The sequence below is a fragment of the Cherax quadricarinatus genome, chromosome 81 (assembly GCF_038502225.1).
Source record: "Cherax quadricarinatus isolate ZL_2023a chromosome 81, ASM3850222v1, whole genome shotgun sequence".
Classification (NCBI taxonomy): Eukaryota; Metazoa; Arthropoda; class Malacostraca; order Decapoda; family Parastacidae; genus Cherax; species Cherax quadricarinatus.
Window position 1 is genome coordinate 4,245,689 of NC_091372.1, and position 23,439 is coordinate 4,269,127.

Genomic DNA, 23,439 nt, shown 5'->3' on the forward strand with positions numbered 1-23,439 from the left:
TCTGGACCCTATTTGGAAATTGGCATCTTTTGAAATTTGTGTGAAATTGGCAAACTGCTAAATTCTGACCACTGTATTGGATAGTTGAAATCGGTAAATGGGTGGTTTCTTGTACTCATTCGATAGAAAAAATGGAGTTCTAGCAAAATAGTTATGATTTTTGTTGACTAGTACACTGGAATTGGCCGAAAATAGGGCTCAAACTGGGCAAAATCGCCAATGAGTAAACATCGTCAAGACTGCTAACTTCGCGAGAGCACAATTCTGTAAGCTTTCCATCAAATTTCATACTTTTGGTGTTTACCTGGAGTTTACCTGGAGAGAGTTTCGGGGGTCAACGCCCCCGCGGCCCGGTCTGTGACCAGGCCTCCTGGTGGATCAGCGCCTGATCAACCAGGCTGTTGCTGCTGGCTGCACGCAAACCAACGTACGAGCCACAGCCCGGCTGATCAGGAACTGACTTTAGGTGCTTGTCCAGTGCCAGCTTGAAGACTGCCAGGGGTCTGTTGGTAATCCCCCTTATGTGTGCTGGGAGGCAGTTGAACAGTCTCGGGCCCCTGACACTTATTGTATGGTCTCTTAACGTGCTAGTGACACCCCTGCTTTTCATTGGGGGGATGGTGCATCATCTGCCAAGTCTTTTGCTTTCGTAGTGAGTGATTTTCGTGTGCAAGTTCGGTACTAGTCCCTCTAGGATTTTCCAGGTGTATATAATCATGTATCTCTCCCTCCTGCGTTCCAGGGAATACAGGTTTAGAAACCTCAAGCGCTCCCAGTAATTGAGGTGTTTTATCTCCGTTATGCGCGCCGTGAAAGTTCTCTGTACATTTTCTAGGTCGGCAATTTCACCTGCCTTGAAAGGTGCTGTTAGAGTGCAGCAATATTCCAGCCTAGATAGAACAAGTGACCTGAAGAGTGTCATCATGGGCTTGGCCTCCCTAGTTTTGAAGGTTCTCATTATCCATCCTGTCATTTTTCTAGCAGATGCGATTGATACAATGTTATGGTCCTTGAAGGTGAGATCCTCCGACATAATCACTCCCAGGTCTTTGACGTTGGGGTTTCGCTCTATTTTGTTGCCAGAATTTGTTTTGTACTCTGATGAAGATTTAATTTCCTCATGTTTACCATATCTGAGTAATTGAAATTTCTCATCGTTGAACTTCATATTGTTTTCTGCAGCCCACTGAAAGATTTGGTTGATGTCCGCCTGGAGCCTTGCAGTGTCTGCAATGGAAGACACTGTCATGCAGATTCGGGTGTCATCTGCAAAGGAAGACACGGTGCTGTGGCTGACATCCTTGTCTATGTCGGATATGAGGAACAAGATGGGAGCTAGTACTGTGCCTTGTGGAACAGAGCTTTTCACCGTAGCTGCCTCGGACTTTACTCTGTTGACGACTACTCTCTGTGTTCTGTTAGTGAGGAAATTATAGATCCATCGACCGACTTTTCCTGTTATTCCTTTAGCGCGCATTTTGTGCGCTATTACGCCATGGTCACACTTGTCGAAGGCTTTTGCAAAGTCTGTATATATTACATCTGCATTCTTTTTGTCTTCTAGTGCATTTAGGACCTTGTCGTAGTGATCCAGTAGTTGAGACAGACAGGAGCGACCTGTTCTAAACCCATGTTGCCCTGGGTTGTGTAACTGATGGGTTTCTAGATGGGTGGTGATCTTGCTTCTTAGGACCCTTTCAAAGATTTTTATGATATGGGATGTTAGTGCTATTGGTCTGTAGTTCTTTGCTGTTGCTTTACTGCCCCCTTTGTGGAGTGGGGCTATGTCTGTTGTTTTTAGTAACTGAGGGACGACCCCCGTGTCCATGCTCCCTCTCCATAGGATGGAAAAGGCTCGTGATAGGGGCTTCTTGCAGTTCTTGATGAACACAGAGTTCCATGAGTCTGGCCCTGGGGCAGAGTGCATGGGCATGTCATTTATCGCCTGTTCGAAGTCATTTGGCGTCAGGATAACATCGGATAGGCTTGTGTTAATCAAATTTTGTGGCTCTCATAAAAAATTCATTTTGATCTTCGACTCTCAGTCTGGTTAGCGGCTTGCTAAAAACTGAGTCATATTGGGACTTGAGTAGCTCACTCATTTCCTTGCTGTCATCTGTGTAGGACCCATCTTGTTTAAGTAGGGGCCCAATACTGGGCGTTGTTCTCGATTTTGATTTGGCATAGGAGAAGAAATACTTTGGGTTTCTTTCGATTTCATTTATAGCTTTTAGTTCTTCCCGCGATTCCTGACTCCTAAAGGATTCTTTTAGCTTAAGTTCGATGCTTGCTATTTCTCTGACCAGTGTCTCCCTGCGCATTTCAGATATATTGACCTCTTTTAGCCGCTCTGTTATTCTTTTCCGTCGCCTGTAAAGGGAGCGCCTGTCTCTTTCTATTTTACATCTACTCCTCCTTTTTCTTAGAGGAATAAGCCTTGTGCATACATCGAGTGCCACCGAGTTAATCTGTTCTAGGCATAAGTTTGGGTCTGTGTTGCTTAGTATATCTTCCCAGCTTATATCGGTTAGGACTTGGTTTACTTGGTCCCACTTTATGTTTTTGTTATTGAAGTTGAATTTGGTGAATGCTCCCTCGTGACTAGTCTCATTTTGTCGGTCTGGGGCTCCTCGCATACATGTCTGAACCTCAATTATGTTGTGATCTGAGTATATTGTTTTTGATATGGTGACATTTCTTATCAGATCATCATTGTTAGTGAATATGAGGTCTAGTGTATTCTCCAGTCTAGTAGGCTCTATTATTTGCTGGTTTAAATTGAATTTTGTGCAGAGATTTAAAAGCTCGTGTGAGTGTGAGTTTTCATCAGAGCTGCCTCCTGGTGTTATTACTGCAACAATATTATTTGCTATATTCCTCCATTTTAGGTGCCTTAAGTTGAAATCCCCCAGGAGCAAGATGTTGGGTGCAGGAGCTGGAAGATTTTCCAGACAGTGGTCAATTTTTAACAGCTGTTCCTGGAATTGCTGGGATGTTGCATCCGGAGGCTTGTAGACTACCACAATGACTAGGTTTTGGTTCTCGACCTTTACTGCTAAAACTTCCACTACGTCATTTGAGGCATTAAGCAGTTCTGTGCAAACAAGTGACTCTGCAATGTACAGGCCAACCCCCCCCTTTTGCCTGTTCACTCTGTCACATCTGTATAGGTTGTAACCTGGGATCCATATTTCATTGTCCAAGTGATCCTTTATGTGGGTCTCAGTGAAAGCCACGAACATTGCCTTTGCCTCTGCAAGCAGTCCACGGATGAAAGGTATTTTGTTGTTTGTTGCTGGCTTTAGACCCTGTATATTTGCAAAGAAGAATGTTATCGGACTGGTGGTATTGTTGGTACTGGGGGGGGATTTTTTTTCCGGCATTAGTATCTGTATCTGTTGGTTTGGAGTGGAGGCCATCGACTGTGGTTCCACTCCAGGAATGACTGGATTTGGTGTACGATTTCTGCCATTTCCTGCCAGTTTTTTTTCCTTCCTGGCACTAAAAAACCTCTCCCTCTTGAGTGGCTGTGGCTACCCAGGTTTTCCCATGGCCTGGATGTTTTGTATCTTTTTGTCCCCTTTAGATGGTATGCCTGGCAATTTAAGTTATAGCACAGTCTTTCCTGTACTGAAGAGGTACACATTTCAGGGTGAAAAAGCTTACAGGAAGGGAGTTTGCATTTTCCTGTTGTCATATGGGCATGGCATTTTCTAGGGTGGTCATAGTTGCACGTCCCATCTGTTTTTCCAGATTTCCCATGCCAGCAGATACCAAGTGCATAGTATGTGCACAGGCTTGGTTTCCGCTTGCCTTGGGTTTCTGTGACTGTATTCCCTGTTGGTGCATGTTTCCCTGTCTTACTTCTATCCTCCCTAGCACCAATAATGGAGCTCCCACCAGTTGTTTTTGGTAATTTATCCTCACTATTGCTATTGGAGTCCTCTTGTTTGCTATTTCCTGTGGTATTTCTAGTTTGCAATATTGGTTTTATCTTATCTTTGACTACACTTGTTTCCCTACTATGGCTCCTGTCCCCTATGAGGTCATTTATATGTACAGTGGACCCCCGGTTAACGATTTTAATCCGTGCAAGAGGGATAATTGTTATGCGAAATAATCGTTATGCGAATGAATTTTCCCCATAAGAAATAATGGAAATAAAATTAATCCGTGCAAGACGTCCAAAAGTATGAAAAAAATTTTTTTTTACCACATGAAATGTTAATTTTAATACACACAAACTGAAAAAGGCATGCACAATTAAATGACACTTACTTTTATTGAAGATCTGGTGATGATTGATGGGATGGGAGGAGGGGAGAGCATTATCTTCTTACTGTTTAGAAGGGGAATCCCCTTCCATTAGGACTTGAGGTAGTAAGTCCTTTTCTGGGGTTACTTCCCTTCTTTTTTTAATGCCACTAGGGCCAGCTTCAGAGTCACTGGACTTCTTTCGCACAAGATATCTGTCCATAGTGGCCTGTACCTCTCGTTCCTTTATGACTTGCCTAAAGTGTTTCACAACATTGTCAGTGTAATAATCACCAGCACGGCTTGCAATAGCTGTGTGAGGGTGATTTTCATCCATGAAGGTTTGCACTTCAAGCCACTTAGCACAGATTTCCTTTATCTTTGTAGTAGGCAACTTCTTCAATTTCTCTCTCCCCTCCTCTGAACCAGTTTCCCCAGGTCTGGCCTCTTGCTCTTGAAGTTGATCTATCAGCTCATCAGTGGTTAGTTCTTCATTGTCCTCCTCCACCAACTCTTCCACATCCTCCCCACTAACCTCCAACCCCAAGGACTTTCCCAATGCCACAATGGATTCCTCAACTGGCACAGGATTCTCAGGGTTAGCCTCAAACCCTTCAAAATCCCTTTTGTCTACACATTCTGGCCACAGTTTCTTCCAAGCAGAGTTCAAGGTCCTCTTAGTCACTTCCTCCCAAGCCTTACCTATAAGGTTTACACAATTGAGGATATTAAAGTGATCTCTCCAAAACTCTCTTAGAGTCAGTTGAGTTTCTGAGGTCATTACAAAGCACCTTTCAAACAGAGCTTTTGTGTACAGTTTCTTGAAGTTGGACATAACCTGCTGGTCCATGGGCTGCAGGAGAGGAGTGGTATTAGGAGGCAAAAACTTCACCTTAATGAAGCTCATGTCCCCATAAAGTCGCTCTGCCACGTCTGTAGGATGACCAGGGGCATTGTCTAACACCAGGAGGCACTTAAGTTCTAATTTCTTTTCAGTTAGGTAATTTTTCACATTGGGGGCAAATGCATGGTGTAACCAGTTATAGAAAAATTCCCTAGTGACCCATGCCTTACTGTTTGCCCTCCACAGCACACACAAATTATCCTTGAGGACATTCTTTTGCCTGAATGCTCTGGGAGTTTCAGAGTGATACACTAATAAAGGCTTCACTTTGCAATCACCAGTAGCATTGGCACACATCAACAAAGTAAGCCTGTCTTTCATAGGCTTATGTCCTGGGAGTGCCTTTTCCTCCTGAGTAATGTAGGTCCTGCTTGGCATTTTCTTCCAGAACAGGCCTGTTTCATCACAATTAAACACTTGTTCAGGTTTCAGTCCTTCAGTTTCTATGTACTCCTTGAATTCCTGCACATATTTTTCAGCCGCTTTGTGGTCCGAACTGGCAGCCTCACCATGCCTTATCACACTATGGATGCCACTACGCTTCTTAAATCTCTCAAACCAACCTTTGCTGGCCTTAAATTCACTCACATCATCACTAGTTGCAGGCATTTTTTTAATTAAATCCTCATGCAACTTCCTAGCCTTTTCACATATGATCGCTTGAGAGATGCTATCTCCTGCTAGCTGTTTTTCATTTATCCACACCAATAAGAGTCTCTCAACATCTTCCATCACTTGCGATCTTTGTTTCGAAAACACAGTTGAACCTTTGGCAAGAACAGCTTCCTTGATTGTCTTTCTGGTGCCCACAATAGTAGCGATGGTTGATTGGGGTTTCTTGTACAGCTTGACTAGGTCGGCTATACGCACTCCACTTTCATACTTATCAATTATCTCTTTCTTCATTTCTATAGTAATTCTTACCCTTTGAGGTGTAGGGTTGGCACTAGAAGCTTTCTTGGGGCCCATGGTCACTTATTTTCCAGAAACAGCACCGAAAATACTGTAATAATACGAAATATTCCGAGTGTATGCTTGGATGTTACCGCGGAGGCTGGCTGGTAAACAATGGGACGGCCGGCACATGTGAGGCTGGCTGAGGGCACATTGGACGCGTCTCGGACGAAAATCGGTAAGCGGGTTTTTAATCGGTATGCGCGGCAAAAATTTTGCGATAAAAGTAATCGGTATGCGGAAAAATCGCTATGTGATGCCATCGTTATGCGGGGGTCCACTGTATTCCTTCCTGCGTATAATTCCCGACTACCTGGACAAAATCTCCAGCTTCACCATTACTGTCTCCCAGGACAGTATCTCCAGCTTCACCATTTCTGTCTCCCAGGACAGCACCTCCAGCTTCACCATTACTGTCTCCCAGGACAGCACCTCCAGCTTTACTATTACTGTCTCCCAGGACATCACCTCCAGCCTTACAGTTTGTGACTACATGGCCAGTATCAAGGGCAGTACCATTCAGCCCAGACTTTTTATGTTCCCATCTGTTGTAGAAAGCTTCCAGGTTTTCTATGAAAGCAGCTTTGATGTTGTCCTCTTTTAATACCCTTGTGATTTTAGTCCACAGATTTTCCTCATTTGGGCATACCCAGAAACACTTCTCTGTTTTAATACTGCTTGTAGCTAGTTCTGGGATATCTGCACAAGGGGCGTGACACCAATTTCCACAAAAATGACAATTTATCCATGTGGAAGCCCGTTTGTTTGACTGACCACAGACTACACACAGCTTCATAATGATTTGAATGGTTGATTTACTGCAATTCTACTAGCAACCTCTTGAATATTATATTAATAACCTTAAATGAAGCTCTAGCTATTTGTATTTCTGTTTCTAACTCTTTTTGTATATTGGACAGCTTACCGTCACGTTCCTGATTTTTAATGTTTGTGTTTATAAGGGCGCCCTCAACCCCATCCGTTTACAGTCTGCTTTATTGTCCAACGAAACTGTTTGAAACCAGTCCCGGGTTCGGACCAGTCAAGGGTTCGGACCAGTCAAGGGTCCGGACCAGTCGATCTGCTCTGATCAGTGGGTCACTTATTTAAAACATACTGGTCGGTGATTTGAGCTAACACATGAAGGATCTACTGGAAATTATCTACCCGAGTAATATGTGATTTGACTGATACAAAAGTATAACTTGCGTGTTGAAGAGCCGGTGATATCTGGCAGCTCCTACAATGACGAACGGTCACCTCCTTGTTTATCAATCGCTGTATCTGGCTTTTCTATTTTTTTTTTCCGTCTCCACCACAATAAATGCTATATTATCAATATAGTTGACTGGTGCAAATTTTGGAGGAAGGACGCTTTTTCTGTAGTAATAATTGCTTCTCGTTGTGTATATTGCGACCGCTGGTAACTACAGGTTATATGAAATTCACAGTAACGTCTCGTATTTCAAGAAAAGAAACTAATGAAAGTCACTCCACTCCACTAAGTACCATTATAATACTGGTTAGTTGCTACTACAACACTGTATTCTGCTATTCACTGGTATCACTAGATTATATGCGAGTACACTAGCAGGCCAGGAAGATTATTAAAAACAGCTGACCTGTGGTAAGTTTCTGGCGACTTCTGGCACCTTCCTCTATAGGCTTATCACTTCATTTACAAATTCACCTGTTTTCAAATGACACTTTAGCCTTTATCATCAATATACTAGGGAGCCACTGTAGTATACACTATACACTATGTATACTCAATGTTATCAGGGAGACTTTCTTTCCCCTGACATGAAAAGTTCAATTATTATTATTTTTTCCACACGGGACACAGGCCTATGATTCCCCTCTGGCAGTAAACTCTGCTACGCAGTGCACACTAATTCTCCTTTTTTGACTCAGTATATAATGTTTTCCGCCCAAGATTGGTTCCAGGCGCTAGAGGGATGTATTGTATAGGATTGATGACACAAATTAAAGTTCTAGCACGTAAGAGCGACCGTGAAAACACGAGAAAACCGGGAGCACAACGAGGCACGCTGACACGCTGGAAAAGATTCTCTATCTTTTCATAAGAAAAAATAATTTTTTTTTTCAAAATTTGGGCGACCCTGAAAACAAGTCTGGGAGAGGGCCTGGGGCCCTGAAAGGGTTCAACTTTTATAGTAGTGCATTTATGGATAATATATATGCTCAATGCATATCATATACCAAGAGTATTTTCTTTTACATTAAATTTTTATATAAAGTTTACTAGCACAGGTCAGCCATCACTAATCCAGCAATCAGTTATCCGGTTCCATCAGTAATCTGGCACTAATTTCGGCTAGCATAATTTCAAATTACATCATTATACTGACTCAAATCATTATAATGACTCAAATCTCATCATTATACTGACTCAGAAATTGTGCAGATGGTTGTAAATCCACAGCAGCAAGCCAGTGGAGGAGAAAGCAGTGATGAAAATGAGGAAGATGTAGCAGAAAGTCTATTGATAGGTTAATTAAGTGTATTCTAACCTAACCACTCTGTAATCCAGCAAACTCACTAATCCTGTACACTACAGGTCCCAATGATGCCGGATTAGTGATGGCCGACCTGTACTACAGTCACACCTTTAAAGAATACAATTTACAATGTAAGAAAACAGAGTAAAGCATCGCAGTTTTTTTAGTACAACATCAATACCTCAAATTCATAATTCATATTTCTAACTACAAAATTTTTCTGACAATAGCCTCAGTAGATGCCTTAAACTTCTGTAGTTTTTTTATACCTTTTTGATAAATTTAATATTAATGCTATAATAGGCTATATTTAAGAAAATGCAGTACAGCTACTGCACAGTAACAGACTCACTTCACAATGTTTCACAATTATCATTCACAATGTGTTAAGCGACATAGGGGCTAACAACACCTAGGGAGAGAGAGAGAGAGGTTATTAGGTTTGATACAAGGAAGAGCCATTTATCAGCATCAAGGCATCCCCCTAGTGCAGGGCTGACAATATAAGAAAAGCCTTGGTGAATGATAAGTCTTGTAAAATAAGTCAAGGAAAAGATAAAAGTTGTACTTCAATGAATTTGGATCTAATTGTATTAATATTCAATTTTATAAGAAAATTAGTCAAAGAAAGTTGCTAAGACACACCTAGGAGAACCTTCAGGGCTATTATCAGAAAAATCACATGACTAGTGTAGAATTTGAATTTGAACTGACAGGGGCTGCACAAAGATGGGGTTTAGGGGTATTAGCCCCTAAAGCCCATCTAGGTGCTTTGTTAGGCTGTAGCCCCCAAACCCCATCTTGGTGTGCTTTGGACTGCTTTGAAGCCCCCAAAGCCTTCCATCTTGGGAGGCTTTGGGTGCTTCAACCCCACAAAGCTCTCAAATAAAAACATTAATAATAATGCTGCTTCAAAACAGGTCTCCTAGCCCCCTTCCAATAGGATAGCTCCCTTAAACACAAATTCTAGCATTCCTACCTGTGAACTGTTAAGACTAGGACTGAATGTAGGTGACAAAATGATCTGTCTATGAGCATCCCCTAAGAAAGACAAGCTAAAGTTTTAAGTAGGTTAAGGCAGTTTTCAGGGAGGGTATGTGAGGGTTTAAGGAAACTCAGCAATGAAAGAAGGAACGGACCAAAAAATTTGAGTAACTTAAATGTTGATTTTGTTTTTTAACACATCGGCTGTTTCCCACCAAGGCAGGGTGACCCGAAAAAGAGAAACACTTTCATCACTCACTCCATCACTGTTTTGCCAGATATACTACAGTTCAAAAACTGTAGTATCGGCACAAATAAATGCTCCATCAATCTTGATAATAAAACCAAACTTTGCCAAAAAAAAAAAAAAAGCTCAATACCTAACTGGATTTTTTAGTTCTAAAAAAGGAATGAGGAAAACTGTGCATGAATAATTTTAATTAATGGTAAAAAATAATACACTTACTGGAATACAATATGCTGACTCAATGTAGAAGACTAAATTCTGTATGAAGGAAACTTCATCTAGGTTGAATATTATCTGTAATCCTGCAAAGTTTAGTTATTTAATAATAATCCTGTACTGTACATACTAGAGATTTTTCATAAAATGTATCAAAGTCTCTCACAACCTTGCAGCACATACATACTGTAAAACCTAGTTTTAATGGACTCCAGTTTATCAGATTTTGGATTTAATGGACAAAATTTGTGGCCAGATAATGTCAGGAAACAAGAAAGGCTGTTAAACCTAGAATTTCCACTATTAAGGCATGTTGGGTAAACTGATTTCAAAGATTTTAGAGCCCCTTGAATCAAGAACTATCTGCTATTATTACAATCATGGAAAAACAATTTTATCATTCAACTTTTAATTAACAAACAATGTGCATTAACAGGCACCCCTCTCTCCCTCCCCCCTTAATCTGTTAAAAAATATAGCAAAACCTCAATTTAAGTAAATATTTATTATTATTATTATTATTTTTTTTTTTTTTTTTTTTTTTTTCAACAAGTCGGCCGTCTCCCACCGAGGCAGGGTGACCCAAAAAAAAAGAAAGAAAATCCCCAAAAAGAAAATACTTTCATCATCATTCAACACTTTCACCACACTCGCACATTATCACTGTTTTTGCAGAGGTGCTCAGAATACAACAGTTTAGAAGCATACACATATAAAGATACACAACATATCCCTCCAAACTGCCAATATCCCAAACCCCTCCTTTAAAGTGCAGGCATTGTACTTCCCATTTCCAGGACTCAAGTCTGACTATATGAAAATAACCGGTTTCCCTGAATCCCTTCACTAAATATTACCCTGCTCACACTCCAACAGATCGTCAGGTCCCAAGTACCATTCGTCTCCATTCACTCCTATCTAATACGCTCACGCTCGCTTGCTGGAAGTCCAAGCCCCTTGCCCACAAAACCTCCTTTACCCCCTCTCTCCAACCCTTTCGAGGACGACCCCTACCCCGCCTTCCTTCCCCTATAGATTTATATGCTTTCCATGTCATTCTACTTTGATCCATTCTCTCTAAATGACCAAACCACCTCAACAACCCCTCTTCTGCCCTCTGACTAATACTTTTATTAACTCCACACCTTCTCCTAATTTCCACACTCCGAATTTTCTGCATAATATTTACACCACACATTGCCCTTAAACAGGACATCTCTACTGCCTCCAACCGTCTCCTCGCTGCTGCATTTACCACCCAAGCTTCACACCCATATAAGTGTGTTGGTACTACTATACTTTCATACATTCCCTTCTTTGCCTCCATAGATAACGTTTTTTGACTCCACATATACCTCAATGCACCACTCACCTTTTTTCCCTCATCAATTCTATGATTAACCTCATCCTTCATAAATCCATCCGCCGACACGTCAACTCCCAAGTATCTGAAAACATTCACTTCTTCCATACTCCTCCTCCCCAATTTGATATCCAATTTTTCTTTATCTAAATCATTTGACACCCTCATCACCTTACTCTTTTCTATGTTCACTTTCAACTTTCTACCTTTACACACACTCCCAAACTCATCCACTAACCTTTGCAATTTTTCTTTAGAATCTCCCATAAACACAGTATCATCAGCAAAAAGTAACTGTGTCAATTCCCATTTTGAATTTGATTCCCCAAAATTTAATCCCACCCCTCTCCCGAACACCCTAGCATTTACTTCCTTTACAACCCCATCTATAAATATATTAATTATTAATTATTATATTAATTATAAATATATTTATTATTATTATTATTATTATTATTATTATTATTATTATTATTATTAAAAAGTGAAACAAAATTCCATGGAAAAAAAAACACTGGTAAGACAGAATCTTTTTGATACAATGTTCGGCCTAAAGCTGGGCTAAATTTACCAAGCAAACACATGGCCTTACAAGGAAAACAAGTGACATGAGGTCAGGCTTGAAGAAAAACACATCACATGTGAGGTCAGAAAACTGACATGTACAGTGGACCGTCGCCTAATGATATTAATCCGTTCCTGAGAGCTCAACGTTAGGCGAAATTATCGTTAGCCGAATTAATTTTCTCCATAAGAAATAATGGAAATCAAATTAATCCGTTCCTGACACCCCAAAGTAAGAAAAAAAAAAATTTTACCACATGAAATATTAATTTTAATACACACAAACTGAAGAAGACATGTACAATTACATGACACTTACCTTTATTGAAGATCTGGTGATGATTGATGGGATGGGAGGAGGGGAGTGTGTGGATGGTGTTAAAGTTTAGAGGGGAATCCCCTTCCATTAGGACTTGAGATGTCAAGTCCTTTTCCGGGGTTACTTCCCTTCTTCTTTCAATGCCACTAGGACCAGCTTGAGAGTCACTGGACCTCAGTCACACAACATATCTGTCCATAGAGGCCCGTTCCTTTATGACATTCCTAAAGTGTTCCACAACATTGTCAATGTAATAGTCACCAGGACGGCTTGCAATAGCTGTGTGAGGGTGATTTTCATCAAAAAAAGTTTGCACTTTAAGCCACATTGCACACATTTCCTTAATCTTTGAAGTAGGCAACTTCCTCAATTTCTCTATCCCCTCCTCCGGAGCAGTTTCCTCACCACTAGCATTAGCACACATCAACAGAGTAAGCCTGTCTTTCATAGGTTTATGTCCTGGGAGTGCCTTTTCCTCCTGCGTAATGTAGGTCCTGCTTGGCATTTTCTTCCAAAACAGGCCTGTTTTGTCACAATTAAACACTTGTTCAGGTTTCATTATTATTATAATCAAAAAGAAGCGCTAAGCCACAAGGACTATACAGCGCTTGTTCAGGTTTCAATTCTTCACTGTCTATGTAATCCTTGAATTCCTGCACATATTTTTCAGCAGCTTTTTGGTCCAAACTGGCAGCCTCACCATGCCTTATCACACTATGTATGCCACTACGATTTTTAAATCTCTCAAACCAACCTTTGCTGGCCTTAAATTCACTCACATCACCACTAGTTGCAGGCAATTTTTCTAATTAAATTGTCATGCAACTTCCTAGCCTTTTCACATATGATTGCTTGAGAGATGCTATCTCCTGCTATCTGTTTTTTGTTTATCCACACCAATAACAGTCTCAACATCTTCTATCACTTGTGATCTCTGTTTTGAAAACATAGTTGCACCTTTGGCAAGAACAGCTTCCTTGATTGCCGTTTTCTTGGCCACAATAGTAGCGATGGTTGATTGGGGTTTTGTGTACAACCTGGCCAGCTCGGAGACACGCACTCCACTTTCATACTTAGCAATGATCTCTTCCTTCATATCCATAGTAATTCTCACCCTTTTTGCTGTAGGGTTGGCACTAGAAGCTTTCTTGGGGCCCATGGTGACTTATTTTGCAGGTGCAATCACTAAAAATGCTGTGATAATATGAAATGTTCCGACTGTATGTTTGAATGCGACCGCGGTGGCTGGCTTGTAAACACTGGCACCCACGGGACAAGTGGACGCGTCTCGAATGGACGAATCGCATAAGAACATAAGAATGTAGGAACACTGCAGAAGGCCTACTGGCCCATACGAGGCAGGTCCTTATCAAAACGACATCTACCTAAAGCTACTCAAGAAATAACTCCCGTACCCCTTGACACCAATCAAACCCAGCCCCTCCCACTCATATATTTGTCCAGTCTCTTCTTAAAGCTACCCAAGGTCCTAACCTCTATCACCCCACTGGGAAGACTGTCCCACGCATCTACAACTCTGTTAGAAAACCAGTACTTACCTATGTCCTTTCTAAATCTAAATTTATCCAACTTAAATCCATTATTCCTGGTTCTTACCTGGTTCGACACCCTCAGTACTTTATTAATGTCGCAAGTTTTTTAGTGCTAGCCGAGACAAAATTTTTGCGTTAAAATGTATCACTAGCCGGATTTAACGTTATGCAATGCGTTTGTTAGGTGAGGGTCCACTGTATAAGTGAGGTCAGGTATTGATGAGAGTAGGTGGAGTAAGGTGACAAGATTTTTTTTTTCTTTTTAACATGACAGCTGCCTCCCACTGAGGCAGGGTGACTCAAAAAATAAACACTTTCACCATCATTCACACTATCAGTGGCTTGCCAGAGGAGTGAAGATACGAGATGGACAGTGTGGGCAACAGGTCCAGTCAACATGTACATTCTGCTGTTATGCTCAGTGGTACTGCTGAGGTGGATCACTGCTGCTTCCAAAGTTGTTCTTGTTCCTGTATACTCTATAAAGCCCAGCCTTGGGCAAAACATTGTATTAAAAGGATTCTCTACTACCAGTGTCTTTATTTACACTCATTGACTCTTGCCATTGTCTATCTACCAGAAAATTTGATTTAATATATATGAACACAAATTGCAAAACTTTCCAAAGCAATTTTGTTTTAGCAATCAGTGTAAAAGATGTACGTCACACTCACCAGAAGCGGTCATTTGTGCTAAAACTAGTAAGAATAAAGATGTGGCATCGATCTGCAGGTGACCCCACTCATTATCCCTCACCACAGTTCGACCAGTCTTTGATGAATACTTTGCATGAAGAGAATCAATTGGCGCTTGAGTATGTTTAAACTGCTCAACCTTATCCTTCTGTTGCATCATGCATGTCAGAAGTCCACGCATTAACTTAACACAACTCTGGAGCAAAAGGATGTAAAAACAAAATTAGTTTTCCAATGTAAATTATTTTAATAATTTTAAGGTCAAAATCAAAGTAGTAATCAGTAATTCAAAAATAAGCTGTAGGTGTATATTTTGGTAGTTTTGAGCCCATAAGTATGTAATCACAAAATCATTTACATTATCAGGTTTATTATAGATGATACCAGTGGCAGATGCAACCAGTTTTATTATACAATTTATCATTTTCAAGTAGGGGCAGGCAGTGCAATAATTATAACAATACAACAAAAAAATTCACATATGCATGGAAACAATTATGGTTTACTCTAAAGATCCTACCTGTTCAAGTTCATAGGTTTTAGCTCTGTCTTCATCAAGGTCTGCATTCTTTTTATAAGCCATTGATAACCCCCATACAGCTAATATGGAGTAAAGGTTATCACGCACCCATGCATGGTGGTTTTCTGGAGTTGCTGGCAATAGTCCAGTTACTGCATCCTTAAGACACGAAATGCAAAATTAATAAAGACAAACTCCATCTTACTTCAGGCTTCAGTATGAACAGGACATGAGAAGCAGAGTACATATTATATACATATATAAAATCGTACTATAAATATAATGTGGCAGTTTATATGGTATGTTAATCCTGGGATGTAAATGGTTCAGAAAAGTGGCAAGTTGAAGAATGAGACACTTGTGACACATCTCGGAATCTTTAATGAAGAAACGCTTTGCCAGTCAGTGACTTCTTCAGTCCAAAACGGAGAGCAATGGTGGAAGACATGGAGTTTGAGGTAATCAGTCCCACAGCATGGAGTCAATGTGTTCAAATCCGTCAATCTTGAGATATGTACCACTTATGGCCTGAAAATTGGTTTATATACCACAGTTGGGCGAGTTGAAGCAGGAGGCAGCAGAGTCACCAGTGGAAAAACATACTAGTGTAAGTAGGTCATGCCTATAAGTTAGGCAAGTGTTGAAAATTTCCCCTGTACCACATCAAGACCTCTGTTTTGTACTGATGAAGCCACTGGCTGGTACAAGGCTTCCTCACTAAAGATTCCCAAATGTTGCACAAGTGTCTGATGTTAACCCTATCAAAAATTATTTACATATACTAACTGTTTGTCATAAAATAATTTTGAATATTACTGTTCCAGGAATGTTACGAAAATTAAACATATTATAAAGTAGGACCCCCATATCTGTGGGTCTGGTATCTGAGGTTTACCATAGCCTGAAAATAACCCTTAATTTTGCTTAATAATGGCTTCAAATTGCAATAGTGATGGTGGAAGTTCTTCAAAGCCTAAGAGAAGCCAAGAAGTGCTTCCCATCAGTGAAAGTGATAATTTTCCACTTACTGTGTATAATTTATCAACTAAACTTTCTAATAGGTATGTATGTAAATGAAAAATGACATACAGCTCGCTACTATCCATGGTTTCAGTATCCACAGCAGGTCCTTGAAACGTATCCCCTGCAGATATGGGGGTCCTACTGTAATTATTATTTTTATATTTAGGGGGAAACACTAAACTTGCATGTTTCACACAGCACAGTGCCTGTGGAATAGGGGGGGTATTCATTCCCACCTGTTTTATAAGCACAGTACAGGAAGACTATGCTTGGTGTTCAGTATTCACTTCACAAGCATATGAAAAACAATATACTGTGTTTTTATTCTCAGTATCTGTAATCCTCACAACCATTCAGAATATCCTCATATGCTAGAATCCTCATTACCTGTAATAATAAGCCAACCTGTAACCCTTAAAACAATTAAACTCGATAAAACTGTTCATTGTAATTCCTAAATTTGTTACAACCACTTAAGAGTCCGTATATACAAGCAATTAATTATTTATTCCCTTATTAGTCTTAAGATAGGCTTAAGTTTGCCCAAAATGCTCTGCATACTAAGGTGAAAGCCTTTCTGCATGCACACCTAAATGTTATCCACCTCTCTACAAACGTTATATCATGCTCAAATAAAGAATTTTAATCAGTTTGTCATATAAATTTATAAATACTGTACTGAATTTCTGAATTTCAGTGGTTGCAGCATCTGCTACCTGTGATTCGATATCATTATTATACAGTAATAAAATATGAAGCACTAAACCTACAAGGGTCATACAGTGCAGTGGGGCAGGAAAGAATACAGGGGTATTGGGTACCAAGAGGGAGAGGCATTATTAGTAGCGTCATAGTGCAGCGGGGCAGGGAAATGTGCAGGGGTATAGGGTAACGAGGGAGAGGTATAAAGGGCTGCGAGGTGCCAGGGGCATCATCATCAAAATTTGTGAAGTTAAATCAGTTGCTGTCAAAAAGTCAACAAGAGAGTCTGAGTCAAAGGTGGGTCTGTCAGCAAGGAGGGAAGATAAAGCAAGGGCATTAGAGCGGTGACGTCAGAGGTAAATTCTGCATACTCGTTGACAGAGTAGACAGTCCAACAGAATATGGCAAACAGAAACAAGGACCTGATGATTCTCAAAGAGTGGAACAGGGCGCCTCTCCATGAGATACCTGAGAGTAAGATGAGTGTGGCCAATGCGAAGACAGGAGAGCGTTGTCTCCCAACCTCGGCATCAATGACAAGACGGCCAGAAAGCTATATGTAGTACGTACTTGGTTTAATAGAATGTAATTTATTTAGCAGATCAGACCAATATCATCCCCTGGCTGTCTTCAAGAAGGCACTGGACAGGCACCTACAGTCAGTACCTGACCAGCCGGGCTGTGGTTCGTACGTCAGTTTGTGTACGGCCAGCAGTAACAGCCTGGTTGATCAGACCCTGATCCACCACAAGACCTGGTCTCAGACCAAGCCGTGGAGGTATTGACCCCTGAAGCCCTCTCCAGGTGTACTTCAGGTAACAGTTGCGAAGGTGGGTAGCAAGTACGTACAGCAAAAGTCTGTGACTGGAACACCTCTATATGAAACTGGGAGGTCATGTACTGCTGACCACACAGCAGTGTCTGCCTGTTCATTGCCCTGTACATCAACATGACCAGGGACCCAACAAAAAACAATATTTTTGTGCTTGCTAGAGATACGACGTAACCAAAGTTGGATATGAAGAACCAGGGGATGAGGTGAATCAAATTTTTTTATAACCTGCAAAGCACTAAGGGAGTCTGAAACTACCACAAATGGCAACACAGGCATAGATGCAATACATATAAGGGTTACAAGAACTGTATACAATTCAGCTGTAAAAATGCTAGCCAAGGCTAATAAATGCCCTCGCACGACACTGTCTGAAAACACTGCTGCAAATCCGATACCGTCAGAAGACTTGGAACCATCGGTGTACACTGCGATGGCATGTGAATGAGACCAGAAGTGATTAAGAAAAAGAGAGCGAGAAGCAACTGTAGGTATGTGGGCTTTCGTGCATGGCAGTGAGGAAGAACAGACACAAACCGTCAGAACTTCCCAAGGAAAAAGGGAATAGTTAGATGCTACATGAACACACACACACATGGTAACTGAAGAGAAGACAAGAGCAAATGTAGATGAAGAGAAAAGGGATGGAGTAAACAGGTGGTAAACAAATAAGGAACTTTTACTAACAACCATTACTATCCTATATGTATATAGAAGGATTGTGCAGGTCATGAGAGCGAACAAAATAGCAGAGGCAATGAACATCATGGCAATCGGTCAAGGATGGAATATTCGCCTCTGCATAGAGGCTCTCAACAGGTGAAGAGCAAAAAGCACAGAGGCATACACTGATTCGACATCAATAGGCCAACACTATTTGTGAAGAAATAATATAAAGAACATGTACAGTGAATTTGCTGCATCACTTTTTCTTCAGTGTACAATTGTGGCCTCTTGTTCTTCCTGTAGGTGCTTGAAAGTCTATATAATTTTTTTCGTGCATTTTAATGATTTCTATGTAGATATACTTCAGAATCTTCTATCAGACATCATGCACATTTTTAATGTTTTCTACATTTTTTTTATAAAGTAATGCACAAATGAGAGCCATTTTGTAACATGCTTCTGGATCTTTTCCATCTGTGTATCATTTTTAATCAAACACTACATCACTGCTACATATTCTACTTCTGATCTGACAAATCTTGCAGCAGTTTTTTAGAATATCACCATCCAGACACAGTACATGAGGATGAGAGGATGGGGAACATCAAGGCAGCATGGGAGCCAAGACAAATAACCTAATCCAGCAAAGTCAAAGGTGAAAGTTTTTTCTTTATCATAAGATGATCTGCATAACCATGGACTTTCTGCATGCACAATCAAATGTCACCCATCTCTGTACAAACATTGTATGACGTGAAAACAAATCTTTGACAAATGCAACATATGCTGGCTCTGATGCCTGGAGCTATTCTGTAGCAAGCATCTGAGAGGACTCGTAAGACTATGAACATCATAGCTCTTAACTACAGTAACAACCATTTTGATGTTAAATCCAGTCAGTCCATTTTCCATTTGCTTGTGGCAAGAAACTAGGATAAGAATAAAATATTATAAATACAATATTTATTAACATGAAATATCTGAGCATTAACTGTTCTTGTAATAGGTTTGCTACTACTGTTTTAACACCAGTGGAATTATTATGATAATCAAAGAGAAATGCTAAACCCTTATGGGTAATATATTATTAGTAAGTCCTTGTTTTAAGACTAATGCAGGGAGTGGGTGACTGTACATTCATGGGGAAAGTGTTGAACCAGTAGGGGGTCATAGAGGGCCTGGGGGATATATGCAAGGGAAGGCAATCAGAATCAAGCTAAGGAAGGGAAGGGTATGTCCAAGTCCTTGAATCAAGAGCCATTTACCCTTCAAGGGAGGTCCCTTGAAGGGTAAGTCATACTGTGCCTGAGGAATAAAAGGTAATAAGCTTTGATCCAAGGAAGGGGAAAGTAGCTCAAACTGAACAGAGAGCCTTTCCTGAGCATCAAAGCACCTACATACCATGGATTAACACCAGTGGGAAGACACTGAATTATTATTACATTCATAGGGAAGTGCTAAAACCCAGAGGGGTTATTCAGTACCTGAGGATTAGCAAGTAATCAGGTTCAATTCTGTCAAGGGGAGGAGCTCCAATTCCTTGGAATATGAGTCCTTTTACTGGTATCAATAGTTTAAACTGTACAATAATGAATGGATTTTACACGAGACTTATGGTGTCTCCCCTAAGAAACCAAGGTAAAACGACACAGATGCAATTTATGTTACATTTTACTGAGGCCACAATAAACTGTCACATTAGTTGCAGTTGTTCATTTACCTAATATTTTGTTGGTAATTCTACCATTATTACTATAAGAAACCTAACCTAGCCAAGCATCACATAACTTTGACATACTATATCATTGGTCATTGGTTCACTGCTTCTTTGTTAACCTTTGCTGTGATTGGCCAGGTCACAATACTAAATGATGATCAGTTTTGCTGTGCTGGTCAAGCCAAAACTAAACTATTATTTTCACTGTCTCCCAAAATACAAATTTGCCCCAGGAATAAGTGTTTGATCCACGGTGTAGTTACCTTTACAAATACACAAATACAGGTTTATATAAACATAATACACCTACCATCCGACTTATGACCTGCTCGACTTACGACAACTCGACTTATGACCGTGTTTTTTATGCCAAATTTCTGGGAAATAAACAACTATTTGTGTTGTACACAGTGTTTATCCTAAACCTTACAGTATAAAATACAGTACTAACAACATAAAAAGTAAAGTAAAACATGAAATACCAAAATAAAACAATAAAATAAAGTCATTACAAAAATGTTTTGTTGATATTCAGTAGTAAAGTTCGAATTACGACCATTTCGACTTACGACCGGTTTCTCTGAACCGAACTCCGCCGCAAGTCGGATGGTAGGTGTACAATGTTTATACAGAAATGGGTGATACTGTAGTACATGCTGAAAGGCCACGATAATGTGGAGCATTTTGGGCAAGCTTAAGTAGGTAGGTAAGTAAGTTAGTTTATTTAGGTACAGTTACACAAATTATCACACACAGTAACATATGATAAAACCTCAGTTTTCGTATGCCCTATTTTTCGTATGATTTGGTTTTCGACGACTTTTTTCGTCAAAATTTTGTACCAGTTTTTGTACACCCGCTCAATTTTTGTACAGTTGAAAATGGTCCGTACTAAACTCGTCTGCCTGCCTTCGTGACTCGGCCACTCATTTCCTGGAATCAAGCGTCCACCCAAAGCATCCCGTGCATTCGTGACTCAATCTGTTTTTGTTTCTTGTTGAGTGAGCATTGCCCCTCGCGTTCATCCGAAACATTTCGTAATAATCCATTTTTTTTGTGCTTGTTTATTGAGTGCCACTGCTAAACAAGCCACCATGGGGCCAAAGAAAGTTCCGAGTGCCAGCCCTTTGATAAAGAAGGCAACAAACACGATAGAATTCAAGAGAGAACTCGTAGCAAAGTACAAAAGTGGTGTACGTGTGGCCGATCTCACCAGGATGTATGGGAAGTCCACATCAACTATCAGTTCCCTCCTGGTGAAGAAAAAAGAAATCAAGGAAGATGAAGTTGGAAAAGGGGTAAATGTGCTAACGACACATCACAAACAATCGAAGATGTTGAGATGTTGTTGTTGGTGTGGAATGAGTTGCAGAGATTTGTGGAGAAATATCACCCTAACAAAGCTGTTGCAAGCCATGTCTGCAACATGTTCAATGACAATGCCGTGTCCCATTTTAGGCAAATCTTAAAGAGACACCAGAAACAGACCTCTCTGGACAGATTTTTTGTGCAACATTAGTACAGTAACTCTCAAGCTGGTCCTAGTGCCAGTAAAAGACAAAGAAGGGAAGTAACCCCAGACAGGGCCTTGATACCTGAAGTCCTTATGGAGGGGGATTTCCCCTCTCCCATCCTCGCCGTCTTCCATACGCCAACAAAAGTCTTCAATAAAAGTAAAAGTGATGTTAAATGTTCATTTATCCACTTCATTAGTCATTTATATTTATTTCTAACTGTTCTCTGTATGAAAAACTATAGTTATTCTTTATAAAATGTATTTTTTGCTAATATTTTTGGGTGTCTGGAATGGATTAATTGGATTTACATTATTTCTTATGGGAAATATTGCTTCAGTTTTCATCAGACTTTTTCGAATGGATTAATCAATAAAACTGAGGTTCCATTGTATGTACAAGTTACACGGGATAACCCAAAAATATCATTGTATGCATTGTAAGGTAATAAATAATGTTTGATTTCCACCGAGGAAGAGAAAATATTTATTATTAGGTGACAAATTGTACATACTTAACAGAGCCCAACTTAAACCAACCCAACATAGCTGTTTAAGTAAGTTTATTTAGGCACAGGTACACATAAGCAAAATTATCATATAAAAACTACCCAGGATAACCAAAAAAGACTAAGTGACTTATTTCCACTGAGATCCTTGATATTTCCACTGGTTAAATTTGAACAGATATTAAGATATATTAATGTCAGTTAATTTTTCCACTTTACAGTTTCAAAGCACAACCTTTACTGGGGCCTATCAAAATCAAAATCAAAAGTGATATTCGGCCTGGTGAAAAGTTCTCAAATAAATTAAAGAAATTATTTGTAATTACCTAAATAGGACAAACATAACAGTACAGTTCTTTGAAACTAATTAAATAGGAAACAGTCGTATATTTTGTTTGTAATTACTTAAATAGGTCAATTAGATAAGACTGATAAGATAATCTCGCCTAATTGACCTATTTAGATAAATAAAAAAAAAAATGGATAAAAGTTTTATTCACATCTAAAATACATGAACAGAACTATTAAGGTTTCAGACATGCTAAACCCACAAGTTTTACAATTGTCTTTATGTAGCAACAGATAATAAATTAACCCTGAATAAGTCAAACACAGAGACAAACTTCCTCCGATCATTTATCAAAACCATTTCAAGTCAAACTATTATGACAATGGTCTCACCTGATGCCTGAGGATAGTCCGATACACTATACGGTGGTAATAGTCCAACCTCACCCCAGAGTTGCTTCTACTCCTCATATTTATTGTTTTGCTTTTTTCAATACGTCTGAGATTTTCTCATCATAGAATCCCACACAACCCTTCCCAGCTGAGAGAATATAAGGTGAAGAATACTACGATAATTCCATCTTTGTTGAGCATCGTAAAGGAATCTAAACCTTCTTCTCTAACACAGGTTCTCCAAAAGTAATTTGTCTTCTGTTTTATTTTTATGATATAAAACCAATATATCTCACTCTAATTTATTATTATATTTACTATTTTAACCTTATTAATATATGCATATGGTCATTAAAATAAAAAAATATAAAAAATCTTGATTTAAAAGTGCCAAAATTGGGTTAGGATCTGCTCATGTTCTAGAGGAGGATCGTAGTAATTTAAAGTGGGTTGAGCCACCATTATGGTCCCTCTTGTGCCTCTATACCTGGCCAGCCTCTCAAGGACATTAAGGACATATTTCAATATCTATTTACATCCTGAATATCATAACATACATAAATACTTTTCGAAAAATTCCCTGCACTTTTGCTTTGTTAATTTGCAAAATATGCACCGAAATAATGCAATGAATTTCAATTCATGGCGCCACCAGCAGACGACGCAATAATCAGCTGTTCCACAGTGATGCTGAATATATA

General features: G+C 39.8%; 1 protein-coding gene across 15 annotated transcripts in view; it reads right to left on the reverse strand.

The window, feature by feature from the left end:
- LOC128699776 (probable phosphorylase b kinase regulatory subunit alpha) overlaps positions 1–22,887 on the reverse strand; it is a 353,571-nt gene extending 330,684 nt beyond the window's left edge. For all 15 annotated transcript variants that reach the window (XM_070102279.1, XM_070102274.1, XM_070102271.1 and 12 more), the window contains exons 1-4: positions 22,739–22,887; positions 15,096–15,254; positions 14,555–14,771; positions 10,085–10,167 (exon numbers count right to left, since the gene is read on the reverse strand). In XM_070102279.1, coding sequence (XP_069958380.1) covers positions 10,085–10,167; positions 14,555–14,771; positions 15,096–15,254; positions 22,739–22,816 — 537 coding nt within the window. In that variant the 5' untranslated portion in view covers positions 22,817–22,887. The remainder of the gene's footprint in view (positions 1–10,084; positions 10,168–14,554; positions 14,772–15,095; positions 15,255–22,738) is intronic.
- Positions 22,888–23,439: the final 552 nt, after the last annotated feature.